Raw genomic sequence first — 12,832 nt, 5'->3', positions numbered from 1 at the left:
CTAACGTATTTAGTTAATAAAATATATTGAAATTTATTTAAAAATAAATAAAAGAACTAAAGTATTTAATGAGATTAAATTTTAAAGATATTTAATATATTTTTTTAAAATAGAGAAATACAATTAATAATAATAGTAATAGTAATAAAATTTAGTGATAAAATAATTTACACTTAATTAAATTAATGGTCGGTAATGGTCGGGTTAGATCCGAATTTGAACCGACTGGAATTCGATCCACAAAAGATCCAATTACCCATTTTGGCCACTTCGCGTTCTACAAAAACCCTAGTTCACTTTCTCCTTTTTTCTCTTAATTCACTCACTTCCTGCTCTCTCTCGTTGTGTCGCTTCTCCTGCTTGCGGAAGAACGCTCCTGCTCTCAAGTATCTTATCTCTCTCGTTCTCTATATCTCTGCATATAAGCATTGTTTTCAAATGTTTTTTAAGTTGTTCTTGATTGTTTTGGATGGATCATTCTTCGATTAAAGAGAAGAAAATGAAAAAAAAAATTGATAGATGTATTTATTTTGAAGTAATAATTGCTATTTTTGATTTTAGATCTGAAATTGGAGCTACAAGTTTTTCCGTTAAGCCATGGCTCTGGTGAGTTCGATTCTTCTATTCTATTCTATTGAATTCAATTACCATTATAAGTCCCTTTTCGATTTTTTTTTTTTTACTTTTTATATATGGGATTGGTTTGTATTTGGTTTTGATATATTAGTGAATCTGCTGATTGATTTGTTAATTAATTGGATATGTTGTTGTTGTTGAAGGTACTGCATGCTGGGAAGACCAACAAAAATGCTTTCAAGTCACTGATTGCGGCAGAGTACTCTGGTGTGAAAGTTGAACTGGTTGAGAATTTTGAGATGGGTGTCTCAAATAAGACTCCTGAATTCCTCAAGATGAATCCTATTGGGAAGGTAGATTTTTTTTTCTGTATTTCATAGTTCTGCCAAAGAGAATTACATTTTGTGTTGCAGATTTGTGAAAATAACTCGGTTAATCTTCTAGGTTCCTGTGTTGGAGACACCGGATGGGCCTTTATTTGAGAGCAATGCTATTGCCCGATATGGTAAGAATATACTATCCCTATTAAGCCCCCTTTCTCTCTGTCGCTGGGGTGGTTGTTACAAACTTTGTAAATATTTTATTGATTATGTAACTTTTTCTGCAGTTACCCGCTTGAAGGCTGACAATCCTCTATATGATTCATCCCTGATTGATTTTGTAAGATTTGTTGCTTTTCTTGTTAGCAGTGAGCTTTAATTTTGTCGCATGTGCTCTTCCTCTGTGTATTTTTAGGAGTTAATTGTTTCTTTACCTAGATAGTACTTATATTCTTTGCATGCTTCGATTTTTAGGCCCATATTGAGCAATGGATTGATTTTGCATCATTAGAGATTGATGCCAATCTCATGGCTTGGCTTAGACCTAGAATGGGATTTGCCCCATATCTTCCTCCGGTAAGTTCTTTATCTTCTGTTCCCTTTATTTTATATTGTTTTATTTTTTATATATATATTATCAAGTTACTGTGGCTTTTTTTTTAACAGCCAATTGTATTTCATAATAATCTGGTACCACGATTTAAAGAGTGAATAACATCCTGCATAGATGCTTTTATATGATGACATGTTAGAGTTAATGAAATATTTCCATTTCATTGTGACATTTAATGTGCGCTTATTAATAATTATATCGGAATATAGATGTGTGGGAAATTTTTCTTGATAAATTGTAATATTTATTTAATTTTTTTCATTACTTAGGTTGTTCGGTTCTAATCATACTCTTATAACTAAATATTGCTTTTGATAATTGTAATATTTTATCATTGCTGCCTTCTAAGGACATTTTATTTATTGAACTTTCTGTATGAAGGCTGAGGAAGCTGCAATTTCTGCATTAAAGAGAGGTTTGGGTGCTCTGAACACTCATCTTGCCTCGAACACCTACTTGGTTGGGCATTCTGTGACCTTGGCTGACATTATTACTACATGCAATCTTTATATGGGATTTGCTCTACTCATGACTAAGAGCTTCACTTCAGAGTTCCCCCATGTTGAGAGATACTTCTGGACCATGGTTAATCAGCCAAACTTCAAAAAGATATTGGGTGAAGTCAAGCAGACGGAATCAGTTCTTCCTGTCCAGTCTACTAAGAAGCCTGCCCAGCCTAAAGAATCTGCTAAATCGAAGCGTAAGGATGAACCTAAGAAAGAAGCCAAAACGGAGAAAGAGCCAGCAAAGCCCAAAGAAGCCGCTGAGGAAGAGGAAGAGGCACCAAAGCCCAAACCCAAGAATCCTCTTGATTTGCTGCCTCCAAGTAAGATGATACTGGATGAATGGAAGAGACTGTACTCAAACACCAAGACCAACTTCCGGGAGGTTGCAATTAAAGGTATTTCCTCCTTTTGACTTTTTATTCCCTTTTCCTTTTGCTTAGAGCATTGCATTCAACTGTTTGTTGACGCAACATGTAGTGTGGAAAATGATCGACAGGTGATCAAACCTTTAAAAATGGATAAGATCTAATTCAAGACATTAAGAAAAACAAGATTTAATCCAAAGTCTAAGATTAAATAAACATAGTATTATAAAGAAGAAAACTTCATTGAATAAATCTTAAAACTTGTACATGATGAAAATATAATGGGTATTTATAAAGTTCTAAATCCTAATTTGAATGGAAAACATATTTAGAGATCTAAATTAAATAGAAATAATATTTGAAAGTCCTATATAAATTAGGAAATATAAATAAAATTTATCTGGAAAAATAAAAAATCCATCTAAAACTAGAATTTCTTGTGAAATATAGAAAACACAAAGTATTTGGGTCTGGTCTTTATTTGCATATGGCGTCAGTTGTCTTTAAGATTTGTTTTCTTTTCTCAAAGTATAGAAAGTCAGGATACTCATTGGTCAAAATTTAGTTTGACATCTGCTTTTTTGGTGATATCAGTTTTTTAAGTCTTTGAAGAGCGAAAAATATTTGGTTTCTTTCTCTTTTTTTTTTTTTTTTTTTTTTTTGGGGGTCAAATGAAGGTTTTGCCCATTATGTCAATGTTATTCATGACTTACTGTCCTTAATGTATTGCAGGATTTTGGGACATGTACGATCCTGAGGGATACTCACTGTGGTTCTGTGACTATAAATACAATGATGAGAACACTGTGTCGTTTGTTACTCTGAATAAGGTCAGTGGATTTCTTCAACGGATGGATCTGGCTCGCAAGTATGCATTTGGAAAGATGCTAGTGATTGGCGAAAACCCTCCATACAAGGTTAAGGGGCTGTGGCTTTTCCGAGGCCAAGAAATTCCTCAATTTGTCATTGATGAGTGCTATGACATGGAACTGTATGAGTGGAAAAAGGTTGATATCTCTGATGAAGCTCAAAAGGAGCGTGTCAACCAGATGATTGAAGACCAGGAGCCTTTCGAGGGAGAGCCTCTTTTGGATGCCAAGTGCTTTAAATGAAGTAACTCTTATCATTAAAATTATGTTTTTGTCTGCATCTACTTTTTTTTTTTTCATATTTTATTTGGGAGTGAGTTTGCATCTCTTGTTTCAGACAGACTTAAGTCCAGCTTTTCTGATTTTACATAGTGTAACTTCACTTTTGCCCTTCCAATGTCCTCATAAACATAGTTCTGAATTGTTATTTGGTGCATTTTGATTATAAGAGTAATTTTGTTATTAACATTGCGGTGTCATGTATTACTTTGTAAGCGAAGCAAATTAGCATTGCCTAATTATGATGTCTAAAGCATCAAAGTCTAGGCACATTGAAGAAATTGACAATTTTAGGAAATTTGTTGTGGGTGGTTATCAAATTCTAGAAATTATTTTTTATTTATTTTTCCCCAATTATATGTACATTTTTAGCATTGGACTTGAGTGTTTATTATGAGCTTTAATTAAAGTTCTAATAAATATATGAAAATATTGAATTTTAGCCATGAGATGAATGATAAATTTTATTAAATTATTTTATTTTTTATAATAAAATAATTTTATTTTGTTATTATAAAATCAAATAACCATAAAATACACCTCAGGACCAACTAAAAAATATGGCTTCAAGTATTCAATTCTCTTTTCTTGTAATGTGGGCGTGATGCTTATACTACACAATTTACACGTTGATTCAGGTGGGTAAATTACTATGATCTGTCAAATTTAAAATATTTAAATTTTTATTTAATTCATGTAGAAACCGCAGGGTTCAAATGAAAAATAGTTATTTTATTGTTGGCCATGCAATCAAAGGGAAGGAAAACCATTTGAGGAAGGAAGCAAAAGACTGGAAAGAGATCCCCTCTGCTAGCAAACATGTGAATCGGGTTTGTAAGTAAAAGAGAAGAAGCATAAATTTGGGAAGGAATCGCTTTAGATAAGGAAGGCTAACGTTCAAAATGGCAATTCTTGGTATTAAACGACGCCATTTTGCTTACATAGCGTGTAATGCTATGCTGTATGCAAAATGGGAAAAAAAAAATCTATCTACTGCGAACGGCGTCATTTAATAGGGAAAGAAATAAAAAAGAAAAGGGTATATGTCATGCTATAACGGGAAAGTTAAAAAAGGCAAGAAAGATGCCCACTCACTAAGAATCAATAAAATCTGATAGAATATATAAGTTTATCCAAAAAAAATTTTATAGTGTTTTAAATTTTTAAAATATTTTATGGTACATTTTAATTTTTATATATATTTTATAATATATTTTAATTTTATAAAATAGAATTAAAATAATTTTTAAATTTTAGTTAGTGAGTTATTATGTTAACACTGAAATTCATGCACTTTAATTTAAGAATTTTAAAAATATCTTAATTTTATTTTATAAAAATTAAAAATATATTATAAAATATTTTAAAAGTTTGAGTATTATAATTTATTTAAAAAAGTTAAACTATAAAAAATTACAATTTATCTAGTTAAACAAATTGCCCTCAAACAAATAAAGAATTTCAAAATTACCACCGAATTAAACTGTTCATATGAACAGGGAATTTCCCATGAAAATTAATGCTTTAGTAAGTATAAATAAAGTCAATTTAGGATCATTTCTCAACTATAAAATATCACAATATCTAAATTGCAATTTAATATATAAAGTAAATTAAGAAGTATGTATAAAGTTCATCTCTCAACTTTAAAATTTTTAAACTTCAATTTAATATATAAAATTATAATTACTTATTTCCCTTATTTGAAACGAAAAATTTTATAAAAATTTAAATTTTTTATAATTAATTTTTATATTTAAAATAAAAAATTTTAATTCTTTTCAGCTTAAAAACTTTTTCAATTTTAAAAGGAACATAATTCATATATGATTATATAAGAATTCTTTTAAATTTTTTTTTTCTCATGTATAATTTATTTTTAAATGATTTCAATATGACATTAGTTTATAATATATATATTTAAATATCACTAAATTACCAAATTTTTAACTCGCTGCTTATCTCTCCTCTGTCTCCATCTCTCACCCTTTATTCTCTCCCACTATGTCTCTCTCTCTTCCCTCTTTTCTCTCTCTCACCAAACCCACCCCATAGGCAAAACCAAACCCTCATCTAAATCAAGCTTTCAGTTGTCGATTCTTCAATTCAAATCATAAAATAAAAATAAGATGAAGAACCGCAGCTGCCTTCAACATTGCCACTATCTTTCCTCTCTAAACACTGTTTGAGGTGCAGTGAGTACCAAAACATAGCACATCAGTAGTACTGATGCCCCTGAAAGGGCTTCGGTTTGAGATAATCGAACCTCCAAAGTTTCAAAACTCTCCTTGATCTGCTACTCTCAACTGTTTCAAGTGAAATCGATGGCAAAGATGTAGCGAAGTTGAGGTAACTTTGCAGGCAACCAAATCACCAATAATGCATCTGCTTCCCAGAGAACTCATACCCTCTAATATATTTCTCTCTATCTAGGGTTTGGAATTGTTGAATCATTGGAGGATCTAAATCAAGTGATGGTGATGTTAACCAACATTTATAAGGACATCTATTCTTAGGTATACGGGATCCACGATATGGGCAATTGGGTGCATGCTCCCATTCAGATTCTTTCCTCATCTTCTCTTCTTGCTTTTGCTGCATGGTCTTGGGGTCAGATTCTTGATTTGGTTGGGTTGGTACTCTTCTTCTTGGACAATCATCATCGCAACAGCAACAACAGCACAAATAATAGCAGGTATCATCGTGAGAATTATGCTTTCTATCATTATTATTATCAACGTTAACGCATATCATGCAGCAAATGTTGTCTTTATCCTGTTCAAAAAGCACTTCACGTTAGTACAACAAGATTAGCATAATCATATAATTTACAAGTTTCATGCATGAAGAAATGAGAACTCTCAATACCAATGAGCTCTAGTTTAATAGTACTGCTGTCGTTTTAAGGTTTCTGAATCATGTGTGATTCAGTAGTCGAGTGCTTATCTTGAAGTAAAGAGCCCTAAAATTGATTAGGGTTGCTGTATATTTATCATGGTTCAAATTCTGAGATCAAAACACTGCTCATTACGAAGCTGTGAACTAAGAACTTTAAAAACAAAAAGCATAGACATGAAAATAAACATTTTGAGGAATTCAATGAAAGGAAAAAATGGCACAAATATGCTCACCGAAGAGAAGAAATTGTGAAGACATGCACCAATGTCACAATCACAATCACAATCATCACAACAACAACAACAACAATCGAAATCGCAATCGCAATCCCAATCATCAAGATCACAGTCGCAATCTATATCACCCATGATTATTTTCTCTTGAACTCAAAGAGAGAGAAACAAAAGGAAACGTTAACACCTCTGCTAGTAGAGGAAATAGAGAATTGGATTGGAGGGATGGCTTAGAGAATAGACAGTTTGTATGTTTTGGTCTTATAAAATATGGAAATTTATAGTGCACTAAAAATTTCAATTAAGTTTCATAAACATGTATGTGTGAGAGAAAGAGCATATGCTTAAGAAGCTCTACCAAATAATGTCTCTATGGAATATATCTTTATAGCCACTTGAATTCCACTATTTTTGTATTTTAGCTTGGTGGCCTTCCAAGAAGGAACACATTTTGGCTTTCGGTTTTGGATTTTGATATGAATATGATGCACGTATGACAGTTTGCTTTTATGATCTTATAAATACTATTATGCATAGAATACAAACAAAGTGGTGATTTATTCTTCTCCTGATTCTCATTGTTTTATATGCAAGGCTTCTCTTATAGAGGCATATTATGTAGATTCATAATGTTAAAGTCTCATTCTCCTAATCTCTTTACTCAGAAAAAGAAATCTTAAAATCTTGAAAAAGTAATTTTAATATCCTTAAATTAAAATTTATTGATATTTTAATTATAAAAATAATAAAGTAGAAATGACGACGTGTTGGATTATGTAAAGAGAGTTTGGTGCTCTAGGTGTATAATAGCTCTTTTTCTAACTTTGTTTTCAGAATTTGTGGGTTAAATTATGCAGGGAAAACTTGGAATTGTGGGTGAACCTGGTTTCACAAACTCTCAACTCAAGTTTCAGAACGTAAATTCTTTCATGAGTTAAAAGGAATAAAGGCATAAATCTAAAAAAATTCTGAATTTAGAGATTGATAATTGAGAAATTATCATTATTATTAAATTTGGATTGATTAATGTGACTCAGTTAGTCCAACCAATTATGAGTCATATTCTGGTGATTATTAATAAAGAGAACTGAATCTAAAACCACATAAAAGCTCTTTAAAGTTATAATCAATTAACTTGATATTATATTTTTATTCATATAAATCCATCGGAACTGAAACTGCCACTGACACATACCAGAACCGATACTTCTAAAACTAGAACCTTTAAGAAGTGGCCCTAGGTTCCCAATCCCCTTTGTTCCCCAGACCGTTGATTAGGCATACTTAGGTGCACCCTTGATTTTGGACCCAGAATATTTGCTGATAAATATTATATTTGTCTATTTTTATTTATCATTTAAGGCTTTGTTTACTTTTACAGTGACTAATTTAGAAGGGTTGCGAGGGCTAAGGCTTCCCTTAGTACCTTTTCTTCACCTAGGAGATCAACCATGACTTCGTCGTGGCTGGGCAAACTTGCATAGAGCGACAAACCTATCCTACACCAGAGCACTTCTCTCTCCCTCAGCAAACTCTTCCATCATATCTTAATAGAATTTTTCTTGTCTAAACCCGATTTACTATAAATTCAAAATATAAGATATACATTCAATGTTTTGAATCCATGGTCCAGGCAAGAATTTCCCATCTTATCAAAACTAATAATATAGACAAGAATTGCTGTATAAATTTCTCAAACACAAGTTCTCTATGCAACACCAAAATTTACCTATTCCAACAATGTCGTTAGATGAGCACAAAAAACTCAGCTGGAATGGAAATGGCCGCCATGCTACCGACTCAGGAAGCGCACATGTCAACGTTGAACCCTAGCGCCAATTGCAAACATGACTGCTGTGATGATCTGCAATCGAATTTTAATCATATGCTCTTTGTACCTGTTTGACACTGTATTTGAAGAGTTAAAATTACTTTTTTGAGTAAAAATATTATTTTAGATATTATTAAAAAAATAATTTAAAAAATATTATTTTAAAATTTAATATATTTATAATTAAAATTTATTAAATTTAATTTTTTAATTATTTTTTAATATTTTTTAATTAATATATTTTAAAAAATAATATTTTCAACGATAATTTTAATAATAACGCCAAATAACCCCTATATCTTGTTAGAACTACTTGTCTCCTTCTATGGACATGGCGCCAAAATCCAGGTCCATGAGGGGCATTGTCTTTAGCTATTATAAGTGGATAGCGATGCTATTATATAATTACTTGCACCGAAGTTAATTTGACCTTAATAAAATAAATTTAAATAATATATAATTACGTTTAAATAATATATAATTTGAGATAAATTTAAATTTAAAAAATAATATATAGGATGGAGTATTTATTATTTAAATTTATTTATTTAAATATTTAATTAATAATAAAATATATATTTTTTAAATAATATTTATAAATTTTTATATATTTTATTTTAAATAAAATAAAATTTAAATATTTTAAGAAATTGTTAAATTTTTAAAATATAAATTATTAATAAAAATATTTTTTTATAAATTATTAATTAAATATATAAAATTAAATAAAAATATTTTTCAAATAATAAGAATTAAATTTAAAATGAGTTATACCTCTTTGTTAAAAAATTTAAACGTTATTATCGAAAATCTTTTATTATTATTTTATTTTTTTTAAATTATATTATTATTTTATTTAAAATGCAACATAACACGGCGTCCGTCTTGAAATAATGGGAATATTGGGGTGAAAAAACGCCCTGTTAATTTCATTTTTTGAAAAATTGGTAGCTTAAAGTTTCAGAGGAAAGCGATCTCTCCACCGTCGACGAGAGAGAATTTATCAGAGGCTGAGAGGGATGACAGCAATCTCAAGAACCAGATCGTTGCGTTCGCCTTTCTTATTATTGTTATTTTTCTCTTCAATTTCTCTGCAATTCATTTCAGGTTTGTCTTTTAGATTTCTTTCTTTCTTATAAATTTTCAAATTTTTTTCCATATGATCATGTATGATCCATTAATTTTATGCAGTTTTCATAATTTTTTTAATTTAAATCTGTAATTTGGTTAATTTTGTTATGGCCTTTTTAGAAATTTGAGTTTTCGAAATTTCTACACGCTTTTTCAATTCAGGGTGTGTAGCCACTTCAATCACATTCTGTTCACTCTACTTGCGATTAGGTGAAATTAAAACGATTACAAGTGTTTCTTTTCTTTTTTTTTTTTTTTCTTAGATTGGATTGAGGAAATGAGAAGGAAAGTTGGGTTGGTCAGTTTGAGCAAATCAGAAACTACCCAATGTTCTAAATGCAAAAATTGATATTTATGTGTTAACAGGAGTGGCATAATTGCATTTGGCATGGGGTTTATAATGACATATTAGTCAAATGGGTTCTTTTAGAAGAATAATGACAATGCGTTATGAGATATTCTATGATTATAATCACTAGTTTAATCCTGAATCCTTGTGATAAATCTTCCATTTTGTTATATACACTGGGAGGATGGATTCATTGGCCCCATATTAACAGTTGAATACTATTTCGTTGATTTCCAGCTGGGACTTTGTTCAGTTGGTAACTAGTAACTGCTTCTTTTTTTCCCTCCCCATAATTTGTAACCTCATCTGGTATGCTTTAAATGGAATACTGCTTAATTGGCTGCTGACTTTGAGAACTATCCGGCGTTAAGTTTCACTTATCTCTCCATTTTGAGTTGGTTCAGATCTCTCTCCCCACTTGCTGGTACCTCTGAAAAATGATCTTGTTCTAAATTTCCTCTTTTCAGGAATTTCTGGTGACCCATCTAGTTCCAAAAATGGCACAAAGGCCGGTGCCCATGCTTCTACTGGTAGCAACACCAGGAGCAAGATTCTTATCATACTTCTTGTGGTTGTGGCATTAGGGTTGTTTTCATTTTTCCTTTTCAAATTTTGGCAAAAGAAGAAAAGAGAAGAGCAGTACGCTCGTCTTTTGAAGTTGTTTGAAGAGGATGATGAGCTTGAGGTTGAACTTGGGCTGCGGGATTGATGCTTTAATTGTTGAAAATTACATTCATTGTAGTTGAGGTGCGTCTATTAATTTTATGCCTTTGGTTACGGTTGGTGATATTTTATAGTTTCTTCATTAATTTGCTTTAGGCATAAAGTTTGTTTAAGAAATGATGCTTTAACTGTTGAATTAAATTACTAAAACTAAAGTGCATGTCTATTAATTTTATGCCTTTGGTCCCAGTTGGTGAGATTTTATAGTTTCTTCATTAATTTGCTTTAGGCATAAAGTTTGGTTAAGAAATGATGCTTTAACTGTTGAATTAAATTACTAAAACTAAAGTGCTTGTATTGGGGGAGCTTTGCACTTTTGGGCTTGTGAGACCTGGCCTAGTGCAGTCCATATGAACCAAATGGTCAGCTGGTCTTCAATTTATTTCATTATTTGATCCATGCATGCAATCACCTCTTTTTTTTCTATCTTTTCTTTTTTAGTTATATTGCATTCAATGATGAACATGGATAAAAGAACTAAAGAATACATACAAAGGAGGAGAGTGTGTACGGTGTGTATTATTGCAACTAAGAAGCTCAATGCATAATTACATTATTAGGGGTTGCTAGCAATATGTATGAATATGCATTCTCTTCCTTTTATTTGCTTCATTTCTATCTTCACATTAGATCTGAGAACCTGGATTTATCCTTCACTTTTCCCCTCCAACATCTAGCCCCTGACTCCTGTCTATTGTCTTTTCATGTGGAAGCCTGATGGTTTCTCGGACTCATCTTCTCTCCCTTTTAGTTTTTTACTGTTCTTATATACATATCTGGTTGTATTTATTAAGATTACCTTCTTTTTCTCTTTGTTTTTTAATTAAGGGATTGATAAAATGTACTTTCCCTCTCACCAAAAAATAGTGCTCCCTGTAGTTTTGTAAATAGTGAGAGTGTATTTAGTCACTAATAGGTCCTTGCAATCTCAGCATATTGGTTTTTAAATTTTTTTTTGATAATGTATATCATTTTTCTCCATTCCCATGGCCCAACATGGAAGAAAGAATAAGGAGGCAAATGAGAATTTTGTTGCTATCAATGATCACGTGTAATTTGTATGCTTCTGCGCTGTTCCAATTTGTGTCATTCAATTTTATAAAACTTTAATCCTTTCCTTGTTGTCCTACCTTCAAACTGTGTTTTGATTTTCTTTTCTAGCAAGAGCTATTTAATAATTAAATTTTGTGATGGTATTTTACCTTGGAGGACATTGTTTCCAATTCTGTCTTTAATGTGCAGGCTAAAATGGAATTATTACAAGGAAAACTTCTTCCTCTGAGGGCCACGATTGGGATGTGGGGATGCCCTGCGTTGAGGTTAGATTTTTTCAATTATATATTGTAATATCTGTAATCACTTGTCCAGATTAGAACTTGTAATGAATATGAATTCTTTTGAGTATTTAGAGAAGGGAAGGATACTATTTTGTAAAAGATGTAAGGAGGGTCTCATTTTCAGGTTGTAAAAATGAATTCTTCGTTCTGATAGACACTGAAGTTGTGTAACAATCAAGAGTTCTGACCGAGGATTCTTGAATAGCAATAAGCTTCTTATTATTGGGAAGAACAAGATAAATGCAATTCTCATTCTCTTGAGTTTTGGAGGTCAAGTTCATGATTTTGGCATCTGCTGTATTTGAAGCAATATTTTCTACTACAAAGTGTGTTTGTGGGCACACTCTTCATCTTTTCCTTGTTTTTACATTGTTCTCTCAATTTCTTTTTAGCCTTTTTTTTCATTGTAGAAAAACCCATGAATTGTTGTTAGAATATGCGTGGTTGAGAATTGGATCCCAGTTATTATGTAGAATTTACTGTGGATTTGTTTGTTTTGTTACTGAAGTTGCTTGGATGTGCTCAAGAATTGAATAGCCGCCATTACAAGAAAAGGTGGGCATTTGATTTTAAGGAAAAACTGAATCAGGCTTGGTTCGAACCTCCCTTGTAAAATCATAAGGAAATAAAAATAAAAAAGAGGAAAATACTTTTCCAAATACACTTTCTAGGCGACCTAATGAATCTTCTGCTGGTCAAAGTTCTATGGCAGCTGCATGGGAAGGTGATTACATGCTCAGGAGCTCCCCTAGAATTTTATAATTTATTGATGAAACTTGATGAAGCATATTCATTGAGATGA

The 12,832-nt window shown here is 31.4% G+C and overlaps 3 protein-coding genes across 3 annotated transcripts; 2 read left to right on the top strand and 1 right to left on the bottom strand.

Moving 5' to 3' along the window:
- Window positions 1–275: 275 nt before the first annotated feature.
- LOC110650162 (elongation factor 1-gamma) lies at window positions 276–3,715 on the top strand. The gene is made up of 8 exons (XM_021805000.2): window positions 276–386; window positions 562–606; window positions 780–929; window positions 1,021–1,081; window positions 1,184–1,236; window positions 1,371–1,472; window positions 1,891–2,410; window positions 3,113–3,715. Exons 2-8 carry the CDS (start codon window positions 598–600, stop codon window positions 3,490–3,492), a joined length of 1,275 nt encoding a protein of 424 aa, XP_021660692.2. The 5' UTR covers window positions 276–386; window positions 562–597; the 3' UTR covers window positions 3,493–3,715.
- Window positions 3,716–5,625: 1,910 nt separating this feature from the next.
- On the bottom strand, window positions 5,626–6,929 carry LOC110650164 (uncharacterized). The gene is made up of 2 exons (XM_021805006.2): window positions 6,660–6,929; window positions 5,626–6,303 (listed from the first exon to the last, which is right to left on the bottom strand). Exons 1-2 carry the CDS (start codon window positions 6,792–6,794, stop codon window positions 5,899–5,901), a joined length of 540 nt encoding a protein of 179 aa, XP_021660698.2. The 5' UTR covers window positions 6,795–6,929; the 3' UTR covers window positions 5,626–5,898.
- Window positions 6,930–9,368: 2,439 nt separating this feature from the next.
- Window positions 9,369–12,532, top strand: LOC110650166 (uncharacterized). Its single transcript, XM_058151145.1, has 3 exons — window positions 9,369–9,597; window positions 10,438–10,717; window positions 11,936–12,532. Exons 1-2 carry the CDS (start codon window positions 9,510–9,512, stop codon window positions 10,677–10,679), a joined length of 330 nt encoding a protein of 109 aa, XP_058007128.1. The 5' UTR covers window positions 9,369–9,509; the 3' UTR covers window positions 10,680–10,717; window positions 11,936–12,532.
- The last annotated feature ends 300 nt before the right edge of the window (window positions 12,533–12,832 follow it).

Source organism: Hevea brasiliensis, chromosome 8 (assembly GCF_030052815.1).
Source record: "Hevea brasiliensis isolate MT/VB/25A 57/8 chromosome 8, ASM3005281v1, whole genome shotgun sequence".
NCBI lineage: Eukaryota > Viridiplantae > Streptophyta > Magnoliopsida > Malpighiales > Euphorbiaceae > Hevea > Hevea brasiliensis.
Note: the sequence above shows the minus strand (reverse complement) of the source record. Positions and strands in the feature narration are given on the sequence as shown.

What these genes read in the sequence shown, in the direction of transcription:
- LOC110650162 (XM_021805000.2), top strand. An exon ending in AGATGAATCCTATTGGGAAG is followed by an intron (nt 930 to 1,020) that starts GTAGATTTTTTT and finishes TTAATCTTCTAG; the next exon opens with GTTCCTGTGTTGGAGACACC. An exon ending in TTGCCCCATATCTTCCTCCG is followed by an intron (nt 1,473 to 1,890) that starts GTAAGTTCTTTA and finishes TTCTGTATGAAG; the next exon opens with GCTGAGGAAGCTGCAATTTC.
- LOC110650164 (XM_021805006.2), bottom strand. Translation starts at nt 6,794, where the DNA reads ATGGGTGATATAGATTGCGACTGTGATCTTGATGATTGGGATTGCGAT. An exon ending in TTCACAATTTCTTCTCTTCG is followed by an intron (nt 6,304 to 6,659) that starts GTGAGCATATTT and finishes CTTTTTGAACAG; the next exon opens with GATAAAGACAACATTTGCTG.
- LOC110650166 (XM_058151145.1), top strand. Translation starts at nt 9,510, where the DNA reads ATGACAGCAATCTCAAGAACCAGATCGTTGCGTTCGCCTTTCTTATTA. An exon ending in TTCTCTGCAATTCATTTCAG is followed by an intron (nt 9,598 to 10,437) that starts GTTTGTCTTTTA and finishes TCCTCTTTTCAG; the next exon opens with GAATTTCTGGTGACCCATCT.